This window comes from Notolepis coatsorum, assembly GCF_963971535.1.
Source record: "Notolepis coatsorum genome assembly, chromosome: 8".
NCBI lineage: Eukaryota > Metazoa > Chordata > Actinopteri > Aulopiformes > Paralepididae > Notolepis > Notolepis coatsorum.
This window is the reverse complement of record NC_140172.1, coordinates 86,453,047-86,475,964: the sequence shown is the minus strand read 5'-3', so window position 1 is coordinate 86,475,964 and position 22,918 is coordinate 86,453,047. Positions and strand designations below refer to the sequence as shown.

The 22,918-nt window shown below is 42.5% G+C and overlaps 1 protein-coding gene across 1 annotated transcript in view; it reads left to right on the top strand.

Annotated features, from left to right (window-relative positions):
* Nucleotides 1–20,371, top strand: part of dlat (dihydrolipoamide S-acetyltransferase (E2 component of pyruvate dehydrogenase complex)) — a 68,713-nt gene extending 48,342 nt beyond the window's left edge. Inside the window, exons 7-14 of the mRNA XM_084320644.1 lie at nt 6,241–6,391; nt 8,468–8,538; nt 10,533–10,649; nt 10,943–11,050; nt 11,276–11,394; nt 11,862–12,024; nt 12,365–12,501; nt 17,597–20,371. Of these exons, the coding sequence (XP_084176770.1) occupies nt 6,241–6,391; nt 8,468–8,538; nt 10,533–10,649; nt 10,943–11,050; nt 11,276–11,394; nt 11,862–12,024; nt 12,365–12,501; nt 17,597–17,726 (996 nt within the window). The 3' untranslated portion in view covers nt 17,727–20,371. The remainder of the gene's footprint in view (nt 1–6,240; nt 6,392–8,467; nt 8,539–10,532; nt 10,650–10,942; nt 11,051–11,275; nt 11,395–11,861; nt 12,025–12,364; nt 12,502–17,596) is intronic.
* Nucleotides 20,372–22,918: the final 2,547 nt, after the last annotated feature.

Below are 22,918 nucleotides of genomic sequence, written 5' to 3'. Positions count from 1 at the left end.
TAATCTTTAGTAGTAATAGTAATAGGCCTTTATTATATGCCTTATGCACACTGCCAGCCAGCCTTTATGCGACTGAGAGATACACTTTAATTTTGATGGAGAGAAGATAATCTCCCGATTCAGATACAATTGAACACAAACTGTTCCAAATATATGAATGTTTCTCTGCATATTTTCACACTGCCATGAAAGTACTGGGTCCGTTGTGTCGGAATGGATTTGGTAGCTGTCATTTCTGCGCATCTCTATCTCCGACACTTGCGACCGAAAGTACTTAGACACTCCCCTATAATAATAATAATAATACAGCCGCACTATCTAACAATAATTTACATATTTACAAGTCATATTAAGTTTTGCAAATAAGGAGACTGATAGAGAATATTTCAAAGCGCTCAAAATTGCCAATATCTCCATTTCAACCTATTTTTTAATTGCATGACATTTTGAGATGTTCTGAAGAGAGCTCCTTAACAAGGGGGCCTAGTCCGTGTTGGGTCACATTTGTTCTGTGACCACCTCAGTATTCAACATGTTATATGTGAGATTCATTCACTTGATAGAGATGGTCGACGTGAGACCTAGATAAATCCCAATACCACGATGATTGATTGAAATTCCTTCAGCCTAGTGTAAAGAGTGTGCCTGGTCTAAATTTAATCTATGGTCTATGTACCTCTCTAGTCTCTGACCACAGCTGTTATCTCTGTACCTCTCTAGTCTCTGACCACAGCTGTTATCTCTGTACCTCTCTAGTCTCTGACCACAGCTGTTATCTCTGTACCTCTCTAGTCTCTGACCACAGCTGTTATCTCTGTACCTCTCTAGTCTCTGACCACAGCTGTTATCTCTGTACCTCTCTAGTCTCTGACGAGTCTGACCACAGCTGTTATCTCTGTACCTCTCTAGTCTCTGACCACAGCTGTTATCTCTGTACCTCTCTAGTCTCTCACCACAGCTGTTATCATTGTACCTCTCTAGTCTCTGACCACAGCTGTTATCTTTGTACCTCTCTAGTCTCTGACCACAGCTGTTATCTCTGTACCTCTCTAGTCTCTGACCACCACAGCTGTTATATATCGTAATAGCTTACGCTCTGCTCGTAGTGGAACTATCCCTTTATCCAGTCTAATAATGAATAATTTTAGTGGTAGACCAACCTGTGTTGCGGTAGGGCTGGGCGATATGGCCAAAAACGTTATCGCGATAAAATTATAAAATTATTTTCATATACCGTACTTTTCGGACTATAAGCCGCGGCTTTCCCCCCCCATTTTTCGACCCTGCGGCTTATATAACGGTGCGGCTTATATGTGGACACAACCCGAAAATCTAAATATTGCTTTTTTTACTGCATTGAAATGTTATTTATCTGTTCCCTTATTTGCTAAACTTAATACAATATATATATATATATATTGTAAATGAGTTAATTCTTGTTATTTGTCCGACAGTATTGTGTCCCAATGGGAGTCATTCTCTGTAGAGGTGGGAACTTAAAGCTCAATATAAGAACGGCCATGCACCACCACCCACAGAATCGAGAAAGAGCAATCAATCTGTCGATCCTTTCCGTGTCCGGGCCGGGTGAAGTTTCCCAGTGTTGAGTCAAATTAAGCCGCAGGCTCCACTCCTTACATATGGTAATTAAACATTAAATCACATGCGGTTTATAGTCCAGTGCGGCTTATATATGTACACATCATTCAATTTAGCTGCTGCGGCTTATAGTGCGAAAAATACGGTAACTCGATATCGATAATTATCGTCGATATAATTTCTGTCAAGTTTAATTAACGTCTTATGCCCGGCGCCGATGGACGGGCTATTAATAGACTCACTTGCATAGATTATTATATTCCACCAGGGGGCAACCTACCGCCACTGGATCATATGCATTATAAGAATGGAACACAGTTAGCCAGAGCAAGCGGTGTATCCCATGACAATGTACTAACTATCACCCTAAAATACTCCGTTCCGCCCCAATACATATACCCAATACCCGGCATATGATCGAGGGCCTGAGTCCCTCTCTTAGCTTGTTATTCTTTACTTAAGGGTATTGATGAAAATAACGAGTGGAGGGGGCTCCAGTAGCTCACCGCATATTTCGGCGCTATTTCTGCGTCGGGGAAAACCGTGCTGCGTCACGGATCTGGTGGACTCCGAGTTTGATTCCCGGACCCGCCGTCATTTGCCAGAATGTCTTCCCCTGATCTATATCCTGTTTCACCCTGTATCTGTCGGTCATGCTTGACCAGAAAAGCGATAAACGCTAAAAAAAAAAGTTTAAAAAAAATAAAATAACGAGTGGCAAGTTTTTTCACACATAAGCAGAGCTGTGGGAAACCTGTTTTCAAACAAGGTTATCGGCTGTGGCTGGCGTGCATGATGTAAAAGCTTTTACTCTACAGGTAAGTGTGCTTCATCTGGCGCGCCATGCACCTGGTATCACGGCTCTGTTTTTTCATTTGGTGTCGTATCAGGGGTGAGGTGGTGAGGGGGTGGGTGAAATTATTCCCCGGTTTGCCCAAGGCCCCCCCCCCCCTCTCAAATATGATTTTGTTTACAAAATGTGTGTTGATTCACTATATTTTTGGGGATACGGTGTAAATCCCTCAGCTACTGCTGGGGTTGTGCTCTTGCTTAGAGAGAGGCAGTTTTCTCTGAAAATTGTTTGGTCGCTGTTATGTAGACTTAGCAAGGCCTGTGACCAGCACTTGATCGAGGACTTATGTCTTCTCATCATAAAAAACGGCGTTCCTCTTGCAGTACGTAGTGAGAGTGAACTTTTTGCCCTTTTTTATTGTGATAGAGCGGGTTGTGTGTATCGTGTTTCACGTTTAAGTAAACGTGGCATTGAATCCACAACTGGGTTAGGTGTTGGCCTACAGAAGTTTACATGTGTAGCTCTTGTACCAAGGCCTTTGGCCCCTCTCTTTGGTCTGTGTTTTTCTTACTTTAGAGTAAAGGTGTAAAAAATTCAGGTGGCAAGTTCGCACATGAGCCTGAAGCCATGTATAAAGCCAGTTTTTGCACAGACAAGGTTATCATCTGTGGCTGGCGTGTAGAATGTGAAGCTGTTACCCTAACAGGTATAATGCGGCAGCGGTCCCAAATGAAATCCATCAGTGGAGGAAGCGGCAGCGGTCCCAAATGAAATCCATCAGTGGAGGCTGCATCAGTGGAGGACGCAGGCTGCTGACTGATTATGAAATGAATGAATGAAGCGCGGAGCATAATGTATAATTGAAGCGCGGAGCATAATGTATAATGTTATTTCGTAACGTCATAACCAGGGACCGAAACTAGAGAGCGCCACCCGCCATTTGCGCTCAGTTTTTACGTTTGGTGCCTCCCACTGAGAGGTCTGACCGCCGTGTGGCGGGCAATCAAATAGTCATGTGAAAACCGAAAATCATGATCCAATTCTTTAGCGGAGTTCTCACTCGCTGTCTCAGCACAGACATGCATCGCACCGCGCACTGCTGCTGCTGCTCCTACCCCCTCCCCACCTGTTTCTGTATGCCTGCATGTAAACGGAGGCTATTGCCTCCGAGTCACCGTGACGTTAGTCTAGTCAGTGTGGGACCTTCGAGAGATAACGTTAGCTACCGTTACAAAATGACCCAGTCAACTATTCACTTAGTTTAATACATGAGGCATTGTGTAACGTTATCCAGCCGGCTAGCTACTGATAGCTCCAGACATCAACAAATCCTCCAGCAATAGTCCAGTGCATAATACCTCCGTTGGCTAGGTAGCTCACTAGTCACTACGAAATGTCGCAGTAAACTAAATAGTTCACTGAGGCGTTGTCCCAACGCCATCCAGCAGTAGCTACAGATAGTTCCTGGCATCAATGTCCTACAACAACAACATGCGTATTCAAGTCCCTGGCTTACATCGCATGAGTGAGGGCTGCTGATAGGGTCCAGCTGTAGCTCAGGAGAATCCTTTTGCATGCTGAATGTAGCGTTTAGGGTCCAGCTGCAGCGCCGGAGAATCCTTGCTGGAGCTGGAGGCCACTCGAGTATACACACACAGTGGAGCTGTTTGCAGACAGCGAGGTGGCGATGTCTCGCAGATAACACCATCACAAGTATGATTATATAATATATATATTTTATTAAAAAAAAATTATATAAAATAATAATAATTTATTTTTTTTTAATCAAAAGAAAGTTGGCAGGTAAGAAATATGCTTGGCGGGTAGATTCTTCCCATCTACCCGCCACTGGCTGGTGAGTCAAAAAGTAAATTTCGCTCCCTGGTCATAACATCAGTGGAGGCTGCTGACTGAACTAGAAACTGTACGCTGTAACGTTATTATGTTATTTCGCGTTTTTAACAACAAACTACCAGATTCACTCGTCACTGTACATCACTTCTGAAGTATAAACAAACTGTACTGCTGTGACGATTTTGAATATCTTAACATGTATTTACGCCCATATACAATTTTTTAGATGAATGATTGTGGATATAATATAGAAAACACATCATTATGATATTGTCAGATGGCGTTGTCAGATGTGTAGAATTCACCTACTTACGATTATTTTCATATAAAATACAATGGTGAGTGAGAAATGTATCTCCAGTGATAAAACCCAGTGCTCTATGATACACAGCGTGGATGGGCTTTCAGAGGGAGAGGCATGCATGTACATAATTTCACCATAATCAAATACAGACATAATTACTGTACCTCTGCTTGCACCTACAGCACAGCAGGTAATGGCGTTAATCAATGAAACGTGTAACCTACACCTACTGTACCTTACTGTACCTCTGCTTGCGCCTACAGCACAGCAGGTAATGGCGTTAATCAATGAAACATGTAACCTACTGTACCTTACTGTACCGCTGCTTTGGCCTACAGCGCACAGCAGGTAATGTAGTTAATCAATGAAACATGTAACCGCCTGTAGCTTACCTCTGCTGCAAACACAACGAGGCATTAACCAACGAGCACCTCTCAGAGCACCTGGGGGAGCCTCATGCGCATGCGCGGCCGCGGTCACTCTCTGCCGCGTCTCTCAGCGCGGATAAGGGCGTGTGCTAGGGTGGTCACGTGGCCGTGTGGCCAATCAGAGAAACGCTGAACGAAAAGCTGAACACAAGTTGGTTGCCTTTTAATATTCACGCGTCCCAGACGGCATGGAGGGAACGTTGTCTGGTGTTTCTTATTAGAATTCACCATTGATGTGTTTCGGGTTCCTGACGTGCATATAGTGCTGGCCCTGGGCGCTTCCAATGTGGAACCACGTTATGGGCCGGCGCGCCTTGGTTGCCCAATTCATAGAAACGGCATTTTTTATGCGGGCGACTAGGAAGGAGATTTTTATCTCTACCGAGCGCCAGTGCACTAGGTTAGACTCGACTCAAGTGCATCTGGAGAGATGACGGAGTAGATCATTACATTGGCGGAGGGGTCTCACGCCCATGAGGTGGGCCGCCAGGAGCAGCGCATTCACGTTCTGTCCATCTTGGTGGCGCCCTCTGTGATGTTTTAGATCGACACGCGTACCTACCCCCCTCTTAGGACTGGGGATGGCGGAGTGACTAGGACGTGGGACTGGTTCTGGTCGCGCCGGTGTAAATAATTTAAAAAAAAATGTTAATACTTTGTACTGTACTAAAATACTAGGTCTTGTGGCATGTTTTAGTTAAATCATCCCCATTTCATGTAAATTCAGTTGAATTGCAACTCTGCACTGTGCATTCAATATCAGTGCACTCCTCCATCACATCCAGAGACCACCGACTATAAAATGAGAAGGATCACTGTGGTAGTTTTGAATGTGGAAATCTTTAACACTAAAGATGGCGGCAACGACAAAGAATTGCTACAAAATAAACATATTTGTTGTTTAAATAATAATAATACAAATTTTATAATTAAATGTACTAATAAAAATATCTATTTATCTATAATTTTGTCCCGATTTATCGATTATTCCAAATGGCATATCGTCTCAGCCTTAATCATAACACTAGAGGGTCTAGCAATGGTCATCTTGTACTGCCTCATCTGAGACATCTGTTAGTAGCGGCATCAGAATCGACTATTCACTCAGGCCATGGTATTATAATAATAATACACTTTATTTATATAGCACCTTTATTTAAAGTAATAATCTCAAACATTTTCTTTTAAATAAATATTACGTTATTTTTACCCAGGTTTAGTAGTAGTAGTACTGATTTTCTAAAATACTGTGTGTGTTCCAGGCCTCGCCCACACCTGTAGTTGCTCCGCCCCCCCCTGTTCCTGTGGCAACAGCAGCAGCTCCAGTGGCAAGCAGGAAAGGACGTGTGTTTGCCAGCCCACTGGCCAAGAAACTGGCAGCTGAGAAAGGCATCGACCTGGCCCAGGTTACTGGTATGTACTTCTACTGAATGTACTACTACTACTATTACTACTACTATTATTACTGACTGTACTACTACTATTACTGACTGTACTACTACTACTACTACTACTACTACTACTATCACTACTACTACTACTACTATCACTGCTGCTACTACTACTACTACTACTACTACTACTACTACTGCTGCTGCTACTACTACTACTGACTGTATGACTACTATTACTACTATTACTGACTGTACTACTATTAGCCTACTGACTGTACTACTACTACTAATATCACTACTATGGCTACTATCACTACTGCTGCTGCTGCTACTACTACTATTACTGACTGTACTACTACTACTATCACTACTACTGCTGCTACTACTACTGACTGTATGACTACGGCTACTACTGACTGTGCTACTACTACTATTACTAGGGGTGGAACGATACGCATTCGAACCGTACACCGTTCGGCACGACCTCCACGGTTCGGGGCGTCTGTGTATTGTACGGTTCAGGGGATGCGCAAATAAAAAAGAGAACTTAATTTGGCACGGAGCCGGGAGAGGTGAGCGCTGGCTGCAGGCTAGTCAGTTTATGTAAATGACAAGCGCAATATAAATCAATCTTCATTACGACTTTAAAAACATAGCCAATAGGCCTACACACATCTTGCCATAACGTTAGCAGTTTGTACAACACAACGCACGTTTTAACTATGGTAGCCCGAGCGATCAGGTGGCGTAGCGGAGATTGTGCTTGTCACCAATGCAAGAGGCTGCGGTCTCGACTCCCGGAGAGTCAGCATTGCCTTCGCTCGGGCTGATCGCTATACTAACTCGTTTGGCTGAGTTAGGGGGAGGGGAGCCGTGGGTGGGTCCTGGGCGTTGTGGACAGCGACCCCTACAGTTCGGTCGGGGCGCCTGCTCAGCAAGGGTAGGATCTGGAGAGAGGTAGTGCGACCTTCCACACGTTACACTCTCCCGGTGAGAATCTGCGCGGCCAGGCTGGCTGTCAGCTGGCTGCACATGCGTCGGAGGAAAGCATGTGACAGTCTCCGGCCTCTCGGACCAACAGTAGGGGAAAGAGTGCAACAACCAGGAAGGGGGTTGGGAATTGGTATAACGACTAACAGTGGGATGGGAGAAAAATCGGAAAAAGGAGGGGGAAAAAGATAATAATAAAAAAAGAAAAAAAAACGATGGTAGCCCGCCAGCTAATACAGCCAATGAAATGTTACCGTAGCTATAGCTAGCAGAGGAGAAAATGGGAGTCTGAGAGGCGTGGTGTTTAAAGACAATGATGGGCGTTTATTTAACATCCAAGAAGGCTAACATACAACTGTGTTTACTAACTCCAACCGGGACTATTACCGCTTTTCCACTGCATGTTATCAACTCCGGTAACGTTAAGAGTCGAGAAGGTCCGTGACGCTAAAATGTCCGTGCGGTCCCCCAACCCATAGATAGTTCCAACTCACCGAATTACGTTAATCCACCACAGTTGCACTCAATATTTAAATAATGTTAGTCTAAATAAATGTAGACAGATAATGTACATATTTTAAAAATAGAATGAACAGAGCAGTGTTGTTTTGAAACAGTACAGTGTGTGTGTTAGTTTGATGTATGCTGCAATTTATATTGATGGCCTTTTAATTTGTTTATTTATTTATTTTAAATAACAGTGACACTTTTCCCTTTGATAAGAAATCCAGCCATAATTCCTTTCATTGTATTTCAAATACGGCACTTTAATTTCAAGCGGAAAACTAATCTTTCCATTTAAGAACTGGCGATCAGGGAATTTAAACATTTAAAGATTTTTGAGTGTTACATTTTTTTTAAATAAAAAACAACGTATATCGAACCGAACCAAAAACCGTTAGCCCAAAACCGTGATACGAACCGAACCGTCGATTTTGTGAACCGTTCCACCCCTAACTATTACTGATTGTACTACTATCACTACTACTACTACTACTACTGACTGGAGAGATATAGGAGAGACAGTAGTAGCAGTAGGAGCAACAGTAACAGCAGTAGGAGCAACAGTAGTAGTATTTTGTTCAAAGAGCTGGTTATATTTCAGGCTCTGGCCCAGATGGACGTGTCACGAGGAAAGATATAGAGAGTTTTGTACCTCCAGCTGCTGCTGCCCCTGTAAGTACTACAACCTCAATCTAACATCCTCAATCTATCTACTACACCTTCAGTATAACATCCTCAATCTACCTACTAAACCTTCAGTCTAACATCCTCAATCTAACATCTATTACATCCTCAATCTAACATCCTCAATCTAACATCCTAAATCTAACTGCTACACCTTCAATCTAACATCCTCAATCTAACATCTATTACATCCTCAATCTAACATCCTAAATCGACCTACTACACCTTCAGTCTAACATCCTCAATCTAACATCTATTACATCCTCAATCTAACATACTCAATCTAACATCCTAAATCTAACTGCTACACCTTCAATCTAACTTCCTCAATCTAACATCTATTACATCCTCAATCTAACTTCCTCAATCTAACATCCTAAATCTAACTGCTACATCTTCAATCTAACATCCTCAATCTAACTACTACATCCTCAATCTAATGTCCTCAATCTAACTACTACATCCTCAATCTAATCTCCTCAATATAACTACTACATCCTCAATCTAGCATCCTCAATCAAACTATACACCCTCAATCTAATCTCAATATATCTACTACATCCTCAATCTAACTACTACACCCTCAATCTAACATCTTCAATCTAACATCCTCAATCTAACTACTACACCCTCAATCTAACATCTTCAATCTAACATCCTCAATCCACTACACCCTCAATATTCGTATTACTAAAAAGATGGACATGGTGACATATTTCAGATTTAATGAGAAATGTAACTTAGTGTTACGCTGTTTGTATGTTTTAAGAGAAAAAAAACACTTGATTCACAATGTAAAGGTGGACAAAACGCCACATTATGATGATCACACAAACGACGAGCAATAAATATCTTGCCCTGTCCAATTATCAGGGTTTGCACAAGGTCATTGAAGTGCTTAAAGTTGTAAAGTGTACAACTAAAGTCCAAACTGATCCGTCTGATGCAGACTGCATGGAAGATCATAGGGGTCCCTGCAGTCTATTTTTGAACAGGCTACTCTAAGGCAATCCAATATTGTCCCGGACCCCTCCCATGTTTTACATGCCGAGTATGAGCTACTGCCCTCTGGGAGGAGGTTTAGAGTTCCACGCTCTAGACTAAACAGGTTTAAAAACTCCTTTATCCCGATCTCAGTTAAACTTTTAAATAGTGCCAGATAAATGGCCGGCAATTATCGAATAACCAATATTTGGTCGTTATATTATCGATAATCGACATTTGGTTATACTATTACTATAGATATGTGGTAGGGCTGGACGGTATGGTCTAAAATTTATATCACGGTATAATTTGAAGCATAGACGGTAACGGTATATATCACGGTATATTAACTTATCTTAAAATGTCTATATAAATGCTTCTGAAGGGGTAAAACACTGGTATGGCAGCTATTACTGTACTCTTGTATTACTAGGACATATTTCACATAGTACAGAGGTATTTTATTAAGAACATTTATTGTGTAAAACTGCAATAGAAAGGCAGGCTTCTATAGTGGAGCCAGCTAACGTTAGCTTTCTGAGGCTAGTACATCGACAGGCTGCTATAGTGGAGCCAGCTAACATTAGCTTTCTGAGGCTAGTACATCGACAGGCTGCTATAGTGGAGCCAGCTAACGTTAGCTTTCTGAGGCTAGTACATCGACAGGCTGCTATAGTGGAGCCAGCTAACATTAGCTTTCTGAGGCTAGTACATCGACAGGCTGCTATAGTGGAGCCAGCTAACGTTAGCTTTCTGAGGCTAGTACATCAACAGGCTGCTACAGTAGGAGTGGAGCCAGCTAACATTAGCTTTCTGAGGCTAGTACATCGACAGGCTGCTATAGTGGAGCCAGCTAACGTTAGCTTTCTGAGGCTACATCAATAGTTAACATTACATAATGTTTTAACGCGACGTGTGCCATGAACCATTAAATGTTGTTGGTTCTGCTTCAGATTTTCTTTTATTATTTGTATTTTGTATTGTATTTGAACTTGCAGGTTGTAGCAGCAATCCCCACACCCACACCTGCTGCTGTGGCCAGGCCCCCTGCCGCTGCTGTCTCCACCTCCCCCGCTGGCACTTTCACAGATATTCCCATCAGCAATGTTCGCAAGGTGAGACACTCTTTCACACTCACTCACTCACTCACTCACTCACTCACTCACTCACTCACTCACTCACTCACTCACTCACTCACTCATACTCTCTCACACGAGACGTGATGTTAAGTACACCATAGGGGATTCTATTCTGCATGTAGTGAAGTATTACTATGTTCTATTCTACATGTAGTGAAGTATTACTGTGTTATTCTACATGTAGTGAAGTATTACTGTGTTATTCTACATGTAGTGAAGTATTACTGTGTTATTCTACATGTTGTGAAGTATTACTTGTACCTGTAAAGGTCATCGCCCAGAGACTGATGGAGTCCAAGCAGACGATTCCACATTATTACCTCTCAGTTGACGTCAACATGGACCAAATCCTGGAACTTCGAAGGGAACTCAACAATGTGAGTTGTCTGAGACAATATTTGTGACCAGGCACAGACTCTGGGTCCTATCGGACTACTTTCAGTCTAATTGTAATTCTCACCAGAGGCTACGGGGTAAATACAAATATTTGAGAAATGTGTAAGTACCCTTTACTGTAACTAGTTTAATTGTATCTTCCCACCTCCGCTCAAACCACTACTACTAAAGTATGTGATTGTGTTTATTTTGTGTTTTTTTTTTAGGAAGTGAAAGCTAGGAATGTCAAGCTGAGCATCAACGATTTCATCATCAAAGCCAGCGCCTTGGCGTGTTTGAAAGTTCCTGAAGCCAATTCATCCTGGAGGGACACAGTAATACGCGAGTAAGTACACACACTGTACACACGCACACACTGTACACATGCTGTACACTAGCATGGGTTGATATTCAAATTTGAACACCCTTAAACCTTCATCGAATTGTCTCGGGGTGTACAGTATCACCAGCTAATTAGAAAATCACAATGAACACTCTTTCATTTAGTGTTTATTATACACTGCTCAAAAAAAGATGTGTGGCCTCCACGTGCCTGTATGCACTCACTACAACGTCTGGGCATGCTCCTGATAAATACTACTACTACTATTACCACTGCTACTACTACTACTACTACCACTACTACTCCTACCACTGCCACTACTACTACTACTACTACCACTACTATTACTACTACTACCACAGCCACCACTACCACTACTACTACTACTACCACCACTACTATTACTACTACCACAGCCACTACTACCACCACAACCGCTACAGCTACTAAAGCTGTTATTCTGCTTCCAGGAACCATGTGGTCGATGTGAGCGTAGCGGTGAGCACTCCCAATGGCCTGATAACGCCTATCGTCTTCAACGCCCACACCAAAGGCCTCGCCGCCATCAACGCTGATGTCGCGTCCCTCGCCGCCAAGGCACGCGAGGGCAAGCTACAACCACATGAGTTTCAGGTAAGGACCCGTCCATCACCAAGTTGCATATGTGCATGACTTGTCCATCACGTCATGAAGTGAAAAATGTGCTCACATTTTCCCAGCAGAATGGATACAGTATAACTTAATTTAACAAAGTACTTGTCTTACAGTATAACTTAATTTAACAAAGTACTTGTCTTATAGTATAACTTAAATTAACAAAGTACTTGTCTTATAGTATAACTTCATTAACAAAGTACTTGTCTTACAGTATAACTTAATTTAACAAATTACTTGTCTTATAGTATAACTTAAATTAACACAGTACTTGTCTTACAGTATAACTTAAATTTACAAAGTACTTTTTGCACCCCAGGGAGGAACATTTACCATCTCCAACCTGGGGATGTTTGGGATCAAGAACTTCTCAGCCATCATCAACCCTCCCCAGGCCTGCATCCTTGCCGTAGGAGGCTCAGAGAAACGCCTGCTGCCCGCAGACAATGAGAAAGGGTTGGTAGTACCATTATAATTAAACACATATTATTATTATTATTGTTATTATTACTACTACTATAAGGGTTGGTAGTACCGTTATGTTAAAAACATAATATTATTACTACTAAAATTATTATTATTACTACTATTAGTGTTGGTAGTACTGTTATATTAAAAACACATTACTATTAGGGCGGTCAGGTGGCGTAACGGAGATTGCGTTCGTCACCAACCCCAGAGACGCTGGATTCGCCTGTTCGAATCCAGCTCACAGCTCCGGGGTTGTCACCAGTTTGGCAGTATTAGAGGGTGGGAGAAGCTGGCGGGGTGGGTCCGGGTCGTTGTAAACAGCGACTCCTACAGTTTGGTCGGGGCGCCTGCTAAGCGCGGATAGGATCTAAGTGGGATAGTGTGATCCTTCCACACGCTACGCCCCCTCTCAGTGAGAGTCCGCGCTGCCAGGTGAAAAGAAGCGGTTGATTGGCTAGACGTGTGTCGGAGGAAGCACGTGATAGCCTCCACTCTCCCAGACCGACTGTGGGGGGTAAGTGCGCAGCGACCAGGAAGGGGATTGGGAATTGGCATAACGACCAACATTGGGATGGGAGAAAATCGGAGGAAAAAGGAGGGGGAAAAAGATTTTAAAAAAAAGTAAACACATTACCATTATTATTATTACTACTACTCTTAACACTTTGGGTGCCAATCACGTGTTAACACGTTTCTGGGCCCTGACCATTGAGTGCCAATCACGTGTTAACACGTTTCTGGGTCGTTTTTTCCTTTTTTCTGATTTTAATACCCTATTCAATGTCAGGGAGCTGTATGTTGCCTGTAAAAGGCATACTGGGACTCCGAAGGTGCAGTACCGGCCATATCCTCAGGCGGCGGTATCGAGCACCCTTTGAAACGTTGTATCTTGGGCTGTGCGTTGATTATATGGGTCCCGGTCGGCTATTATTCTCCAGGCAAGACGAGCGGTTATAACGCATTCATGATGAAACAATACCTATCATATGCATTTGATTTTTAATTGTAGCGTGTGTAGGGACAAAACGCCAATGGATTTAGTATAATACACATTGCAACTTATAACCAGCCTCCCAGGAATTAGCCCGGATCATTCCGAAATAACACTCATATTCATCACGGTATCAAACTGGAACGTATGGATGGATTTTTTTTTTCTTTTTTGCATCTTGACCGGAAGATACTCAGTGTCAAATGACCATAGTATTGTATCCATAGCTATAATATAGAATATAGTTATAGCTCTACAAACAAGGTGACGGCCTCCATTCGTTTAATGCATAGCAGCGCATAGCCGTCACGCCCGACAACAGCGCGGCACTGAAAGTGTTAAAGGGTTGGTAGTACTGTTATATTAAAGAAATATTATTATTATTGTTATTACTACTTAACACATTGGGCGCCAGCCATTACCCTTATCCTTGTAGCTAATGCGCCAGGTTTCCATAGCATATTTTCACTGTGCGTCACTATGTTTGGAGAGCTATATTCTATATTATAGCTATGGAGACAATACTATGGTCATTTGAGTCACTTTCTTCCGTCAAACATGCAAAAAAGAGATAATCTTTTCATGTATACGTTCACGCGTTATCCCGTGGTGAATATTGTATAGTTTAAGAGTGATCCGGGCTAATTCCTGAAAAGCTGAGTTATAGGGCGCTACGTGCATTCTGCTATAAGAGTTGGCGTTTCTTGCCTGGACATGCTACTATTTCCAAATCAAATGTATATAATAGGTATTATGCCTGTCTTAAATACTTCGAAGCTTCGTTCGATGGGCATGGTATTTGAATATGAAAATAAAATTCGAATATATAAAAAAAAATAATATATATATATATATATATATATGTATTTAATTTTTCTTTGTGCAAAATCAACTCTGCCTCCAACAAGCAATGCTGTTTGTTATTTAAGATGAGGTCGGACTCGGCACTGACAGATTTGTGTTCATTGTGCTGCTTTTATAAAGCCTCAAATGACGGCTTAGTTACAATATTTCATGAAAGCAGTGTTTCGTTTGTCTAAGATTTTAAAAGGTTTAAACTTTACAGCACTGACAAAGTTGAACAAAGTGCTGTACAAGTCCCACAACATAATTTGTATTTATTTATTATAATTTTTTTTATCTCGAAGCTTCCCATTAAAATCGAATCTTGGCCCCGAAGCTTCGAATTCCAAAAACTAATTCGAAGGTCAGCCCTAATAGGTATTATGTTTCATCATGAATGCATGAAAAGGGGGGGGGGGGGGGTGTTTTTTGATGCTTTGATCGCCAGTAACGGCATTCGTTTTGAACACCACACAAGCTGATCAGCTGGATCGATATGAAATCATTGTAGGATCAAGGTGGAATTGACGTCATATAGTCCTTACCTTTGATCGGGGTTATTCCAAAAAGAATATTCCAATTGTCTGATCGCGATTTCCAGTATTGATGTCCATCTGGTCCCGGACATAATTTGGCACAACTTATGGATAGTGTGCAAGATGCGTTTCGAAGTGGTCGGATGAAGCGATTTACTTGGCTCCGTCTAAATTCTGGGCCCGGAGGGGTTTAGATGCAACACACGGTGTGAAATAAAGTTTCAAAGGGTGGGCGATACTGCCACCTAGCAGGATGCGGCCGGTATTGCACTTTGGTGATCTCAGAATGATTTCCTATGGGAACACCGAGGTCAATGAATGAAATGAATACAAATAAAACGACCCAAAACCCGAGAAATCTCTCGTCTGGCGCTCAACCGCTGGCGAGTTGTTTTGGCTTTTATTCCATTGTAATAACCTACTCGATGTCACCGAGCGGCACTGCAGAAGTACCCTACTCTTTGGATTCGAAAAAGTGCATTACCGGCCAGATCCTCTTAGGGGCGCTATCTCGATAATGCAGTGTTCCCTGTGGCAGAAGTTGTCTGGTTTTTTCTGGATTTCCAATGTAGTTTACTACTAACCTGAAGCGATGCCTATAGCCTGTAGCTTGGAATACGTGTTGGGACGCGGATTTCACTATGCAGTAAAGGAATTTATCATCGGCCAATGGACATATCGATCTACCAGATGGCGATCGATAACTGGGAAATGCTCTGGGGGATCCAACCGGCCCACGGTAAGATCTTTTTCACGTAAATTACACGCTGATCAGGCATTGTTTTGATAGCCATCCACTCGGTCAATGAATGTGGCTACTGAGGCTAACACGGTTATTGGTAATCAATAATCAGAAACGTGGGGGGGCAGGTGGCTCACGGAGATTACGTTCGTCACCAACACCGGGAGACACTAGGATTCGCCTGTTCGAATCCAGCTCCCGGCGTTGCTATCAGCTTGGCTGGCCTCTCACACTGATACAATTGGCTGTATCAGGGGGTGGGAAAGCTGAAGGGTGGGTCCTGGGCGTTGTGGACAGCGACCCCTACAGTTCGGTCGGGGCGCCTGCTCAGCGAGGGTTGGAACTGAGGAGAGATAGTGTGGCCTCCCACACGCTACACTCTCCCCGGTGAGAACCTGCGCGGCCAGGTTGGCCTGCCCCAGGCTGCACATGCGTCGGAGGAAAGCATGTGACAGTCTCCGGTCTCCTGGACCAACAGTAGGGGAAAGTACGCAACAACCAGGAAGGGTGGGATGGGAGAAAAATCGGGAAAAAGGAGGGGAAGAAAGATATAAAAAAAAAAATCAGAAACGACGTCCCCCCCCCCTTCATGCATTCATGGTGGACCATCAATACCGATCATATGCAGTTTGAGTTTTAACTGTAGCTTCTGTATATCCGAAATGCCATTGGATTTAACGTTAGTAGCTTAGCGCCTTATATCTCGCCTTCCAGGAAATATCCTAGCTGAAATTCCTTATAATGCTTATATTCAAGACGCTATAAAATGAGAACGTGTTGATGAAAAAATTATTTCTTTAAGCCATTTTGAAGGGACAGTTTATGGTCTCAATTGACAATGAGAATGGACAGATAGCAATACTATGAAGTATAGATTTAGCTCTACAAACAGCCCCACGGACTATGCAAGTCTATTATGATATGCTGGCCGTCTAGAGTGATTTTAGACGGATCCAAGTGGCCGCGAAAGTGTTAAGGGTTTTTTACGATGTGTGTGAGATTAATAATTCAACATTGTTTTTTAGGGATGCCCCGATCGATCGGCCACCGATCGTTATCGGCCGATAATCAGTATAAATATGCGATCAGTGATCTGTGATAATGCTTTATTTTCGCCAATTGTCAAAACAGATCTCACTCGCTGAGTTCTGTCTCAGACACCGGGAGCTGCACACACTCACTCCCACACAGTGGTGCGGCGTCTGCTCCTCCCTCCAGCCCCTCCCGCAAGCATGTAAACACAGGTCTAGTCTAGTGGGACGGGAGGATGGCGTCTCCCTGAGCTAACGTTAGCTACCGTTACAAAATGACCCAGTCAACCATTCACTTCCAGTCCAATACATGATGAGGCATTGTCTAACCGAACGGTATCTAGCCGGCCAGCTACCGATAGCTCCTGACATCAACAAACGCTCCAGCAAGTCTAGTAGAGACGTGTATGATACCTCCGCTAGCTCACGTTAGCTGACGCCAGCTCACTGTTCAAAACGAAATGTCCCACTGAACTAAATAGTTCACTGAGGCGTTGTATTAACGTTATATATCCGGCCAGCAGTAGCCACAGATGGCTCCTGATATCAATGTTTTATAACACTCATTCGATGCATATTCGAGCTGAGGGCATGTTGTTGAATGGGATCAATAGGGCCCAGCTGCAGCTCTGGAGAATCCTGGCCGTAGCTGCAGGCTACTCGAGTATAGGGTCCAGCTCCGGAGAATCCTGGCCGTAGCTGGAGGCTACTAGAGTACACACAGACAGTGGAGCTTGTTGCGTGGTGGCGATGTCTCGCAGATAATACAAGTACAAGTCTAATTATATAATATATATATATTTTATAAAAATAAAAAAATCTGTGATCGGTATCGGTGGCAAAAAACGTGATCGGGGCATCCCTATTGTTTTTCGTGAATTGCCAGAAGGATGAAGCTTTCACATCTAATGCCGGTGTTTTTGTGCGTCATGTTCAGGTTTGACGTGGCGAGCGTGATGGCGGTGACGTTGAGCTGTGATCACCGTGTGGTGGACGGGGCCGTCGGCGCCCAGTGGTTGGCAGAGTTCCGCAAGTTTCTGGAGAAGCCGGTCACCATGCTACTGTAAACAAACATTTACATTAAAAAAAGAAAACCAAACTCCTCCATTGGCCCTGACCCCCCCCCCCTCCCCGTTGGCACGCCAATCGGATTGGTGGAAAGCACTCAAGGTTGGCCATCGAACGAGGAAGGCGGGGCTGTTGCAAGGACACTCCTTCAAAAGGACGCTCTCTGTTTCTCTCTCTTTCTCTTTCATCGTTTTCTCCTTTGGATCTTCCTCTCGTTCTTGTTGTCATTCGTGTATTTATTAAGAGGCCCCCATCGCTTGGTCTCATAAGAGACCAACTGTACTTTCAGTAGAATGCAGTGTGAAGTTCATTTAGTTGTCGTAGTTCAACAATAAAAAACAAAAAGCCAAACTGCCATTACGACATGCAGGTACATCTTCCATTTTAGTTTTCTTGCAGCAGGTGAAACATTTTCAATTGAAAACGGATTTAAATGACTCAAAGTATTCTCAACAGTACTCCATTACTGTAAAAATAAAAGGAACATTGATCTGGACGACATGGGGCCGGAGCAGATTGATACCGCAACCTAAGAGAATCCTACGTCTCCCAACAGAAAGGGTGACATATTGATCTTCCTTCCTGCTCAGTCTTGTTAGGGTTGGGCATCGTTTGGATTTGAACGATTCCGGTTCCGATTCTCCATTTCGATTCCTGTTCTAAACGATTCTCGATTCCGATTCTTTGAGGTGCAGGTCAAAACAGGTCACAGCTTATTTCGCAGGAGATTTTATTTTGATTTTTTTTTTATCAAATTTGTTTTTCATACTATTCACATTGTCAGTTGACTTAATACAGTTTAATTTGGTTGCTGTACTGTAACTAGGGTATTTCTTTTTAGGAATCGAAATTAAGAATCGAAATGCAAATATGTTACTTCCGGTTCCAGAACCGGAAGTTAGGAACCGGTTCCTAATAGAGCCGGTTCTCGGTGCCCAACCCTAGCCTTGTATGGCACTGAAGAAATGTGCAGATCTAGGTTAGTATTTCACTCATCAAGCAGGTGGTTAGTAAAAGGATTATTGGTGTTGGGGGCCTAATTCACCTGGAACGAAAATCCTCCCTACTTCAATCACATTCTTTACCTTCAATTATCTTCAATTACTTATTGCATTATGTCTGAATGTACAGTCAAGAGCTAGCACTTGTATATTGTAAAAAATAAAAACTATTGTATTAAAGGGAACTATCCGCACTGAACCAATGTCACCACACTATGTGTGTGTGTGTTGAAATTGACTGAATAGCAGTGAGAGAAATACTGGTTTGTGACAGTGATCCATACAATTGTAAATTGTAAAGCACTTTAATAATCTATGGGATTGTTAAATTTGTGTGGCAAGCGTGCACACACACACACTCACAAATCAACAAGTAACCCATTCGCTCATGAAAACACTGTTAATGTCACACGTGGGTTAAATGTATAACGTTTATTGGTGGGTCAATGTCTCATCTCCTTGATGTCCATCAGCTTAACGACTGTAAATGAGTTGGTCACGAGGGACTAGATCGAAGCCTTCAGACAAAGATTTATCTACAAGTTTGTTTTAAAGAATTCTTCTGATTTAAAGGCTTAAGTTTGAATGTCAACTGAAAAACCCTGTTGGTTCTTTGAACCGCATCTAATTCACACTTTCAGTGCGTTTGTGATGAGGATTTACATAGAGCCTCCAGGGACATGACTTTGCAATGGTTTTAATTCCCTGAACCAGTCAAACTACAGAGGAACCTGGTTTAGAAACCACCTAGGAACCTGGTTTAGAAATCACCTAGGAACCTGGTTTTGAAACCACCTACAGTAGGAACCTGGTTTTGAAACCACCTAGGAACCTGGTTTAGAAACTACCTAGGAACCTGGTTTAGAAACCACCTACAGTAGGAACCTGGTTTTGAAACCACCTAGGAACCTGTTTTAGAAACCACCTAGGAACCTGTTTTAGAAACCACCTAGGAACCTGGTTTAGAAACCACCTAGGAACCTGGTTTAGAAACCACCTAGGAGCCTGGTTTTGAAAATGTGTGTATCGGTAGAGTCCTTTCTCAACAACTAAAATCTACTCTACACTGCAACACAAAGTAGATTCCAGTTGTCTTCAGTCAGCTTGTCCAGACAGGAGCTTGACCCCATTGACATTGTATTGGTGTGTGGCTAACTAGCCAGAGCTATGAGGAACAGCAGTCCTGAGAAACCAGTCCTGATCAACATAATTGATAAGTAGGAAATGGGGCTATCGTTCCAAAAATCACAACTATCCCTTTAAGACCACATAATTCACTCTTTCATCATGTTACTAAAAAGTATGCTACTAATTGTTAAAGCTCATAGTTGTGAACTTTTTAGTCAAAGTGATGAAATCCACTTGCAAAAGCCATTCTTGAACAACTCATCATCCGATAGCTTTAAGATGTAGTTTTAATGAACATGAGTATAGTCTCTATTTGACTAGAAAAACAAACCACGTTAGAGTTTTTGAATAAACTCCCAATTATATTAGTTTTTTTCTGCCAATCCTCCTTTGATTGGAATGTTTAGTTTCTAACTGGGGGAACTAAGAGACTGAAACATTCTGTATTTGCGCACAAAGATGTGAAGCTGTAATGTTGTTAAAGAATAATATAAAGAGGTCAAATGCTGGTGGCAGACTTGTGTTCCGGCTGTTGTTTTTTTCCACACACGTGAGTTTATGACTAGTCGTAGACTAAAAAGTACCCAGAAATTATACTTAAGTGAAAGTATGGGTACCGTCTCAAAATCGTACTCAAGTAAAAGTCAGTGTATCTGGCTAAAAATACACTTGAGTAAAAGTAAAGTTTTTTTTTTACTCTGGTGCAATGGAATGTTCCGTTTTGTCCTTCCTCACTCATCAATTTTAAATTAAGGAGTAAAAAGTATTGTTTTTTTTCTCTGAAATGTAATTGAGTAAAAGTACAAGTATACAAACCTAAGGCGGCTGGGTGGCGCAGCGGACATTGCACTCGTCACCAACGCAAGATACACCGGGTTCGACTCCGGCTGTCGGCGTTGCCTCCGGCTTGGGCCGGCCGTCATACTAACTCAATTGGCAGAGTTAGCGGGTGGAAGTCGATGGGTGGTAATCTGGACGTTGTGGACAGCGACTCCTACAGTTCGGTTGGGGGACGCCTGCACAGCAGAGACAGGAAAATGGCGGGGGTAGTGTGAGCCTCCCACACGTTACACCTCGCCAAATGAGAGTCCGTGCTGGCAGGTGAAAAGATGTGACAGGCTCCCTCCACATGTATCGGAGGGGACATGTGATGCAAGGCTTCTATCCTCCCTACAACCGGCCAGTGGGGGGCATATGCGAGCAACGTTCAAGACAGGGGAGGGCAGAATTGGTATGGCTATATTGGGAAAAATAGAAAAAGTGGATACAAAAAAAGTATACAAACCTAATAATACTCAAGTAAAGTACAAATCCCCAAAAACGGTACTTAAGTATTGTAACGAAGTACAATTACTTCACAGCCACAAGAAGTGAGTGAGTAGGCCTACTTGTCACAAGTGAGTACTTGACAGCAACAGTCTCGAGGTTGGCGTAGGGATCACAGAGTGGCAATATTCATGATATCCCACTGGTTCGAGTGTATTATTGCTTTTATACAGCAAGTTGCACCGCCGGGAAAAATATAGGATGAATTCTAGGGTATTTTATATCTATTTCAGTTAACTTGGTGTAGAAAAATTGTTCCTAAAGATATCTCATTGCTATGGAATTTCAAATGGAGTAGTAGGCTATCAACAAGCTATCGAAAGTCGGAAAAAGTCATCAGCACCTCGGACAGTTCCGGGAGTTGGCCCAGTTCAATGCCTAGGTCGTCGACTTGGTGGTGCTGAAGGATCAATTGTGGCTTTTCTCCAGCGCGACCAGCTCGTCTTTCGTTGGATTGGCAATTGGCATGTCTAATAATTCTGTTTTTCTGAATACCAGTAGATGTAGGCCGGCCCGTCCTGGTGATTTAACCGTGAGTGTATCATGAATATACTCACGGCTTAGAATACTCGACCAATCACAATGCGTGATGGGACCTACCTGTTGTATAAGATGAGATATTCCTTTATTGATCCCCTTCAGGCATCATAGAAGCATGGGGGAGGGGAGGTACATGGTAATAGTAGAAGACATGATACAGTTCATAGAATTATAGTACAGTAGAAAAGTTTAAATACAAATAGGCAGTGTAAACAATATAATTAACTCTTGAGTACACATTATTTGTAACTTTAATGTTTGTTAAGTATCAATTCTTGTCTGTCTGTCTCTGATGTAACATGGTTGTCCTATGTTCTTTTTTGTAACGCAATATTGTGTGTTCCGACACAATTTTTTTTTAATCGACAGACGATAAAGAACTATCTTATCTTAACACTGAGTGCCAGCAGGGGGCGCACGATTTATCGCTTGAATGCCAGCCTTTTTAGACTGATTTTCCGATATTTCATGAATTTCACGGAGCTATTTCTATATTCTATATTATGGCTATGTGTCTAATACGCCCGTCGCTTATCAATGACTTGCTTGCAGTCAACATGTACGAAACGGATTGTTTTTTCATCTGTACATTTCTGTTTTATACCATTTTGAAAAACGCTCGTTTTTGGAAATGTCCAGAAAATAAAAAAGATTCTGTGATAAACGCCCTTTAGTGGAATACACAAAACACGTTGTCATTTTTCTGCCTATTTATGAATAGTTTTCAAATAAACACTAGATTATCGATAGTATATGTGTACTTATGCACGCTAGAGAAGCCGGATGAAAAATCTATTATCTATTTCCTGGTCCGCACACGCACACACACACATACACATATAGGGGACACATTGAGATATATGTGAAAAAAAACTCTGATTACCCCAAGACTGGTAAAATAGATTCCTTACCTCACATCAGATGTTCTCCAAAAAGATTATTCCAATTCCTGATCGCCATTCCAAATATCGATCGCATTTATTGATCCAACGCTGGGTACTCGAAACACATTCCACGCTGTTCTGAGGGTCGGCAATGAATGCAATCGGCTCGGGTTACATGCCTGATAAGTAAAAGGTGGATTCCGGATTTCTTTCCCCCCATGCATTTCCATTGAGTCCAATCCAATGGATGCATTACCATCCGGGAGACGATAGGGGGGAGTATTTTCCCTGTTCGAGCTCAGAGCCAGTCCC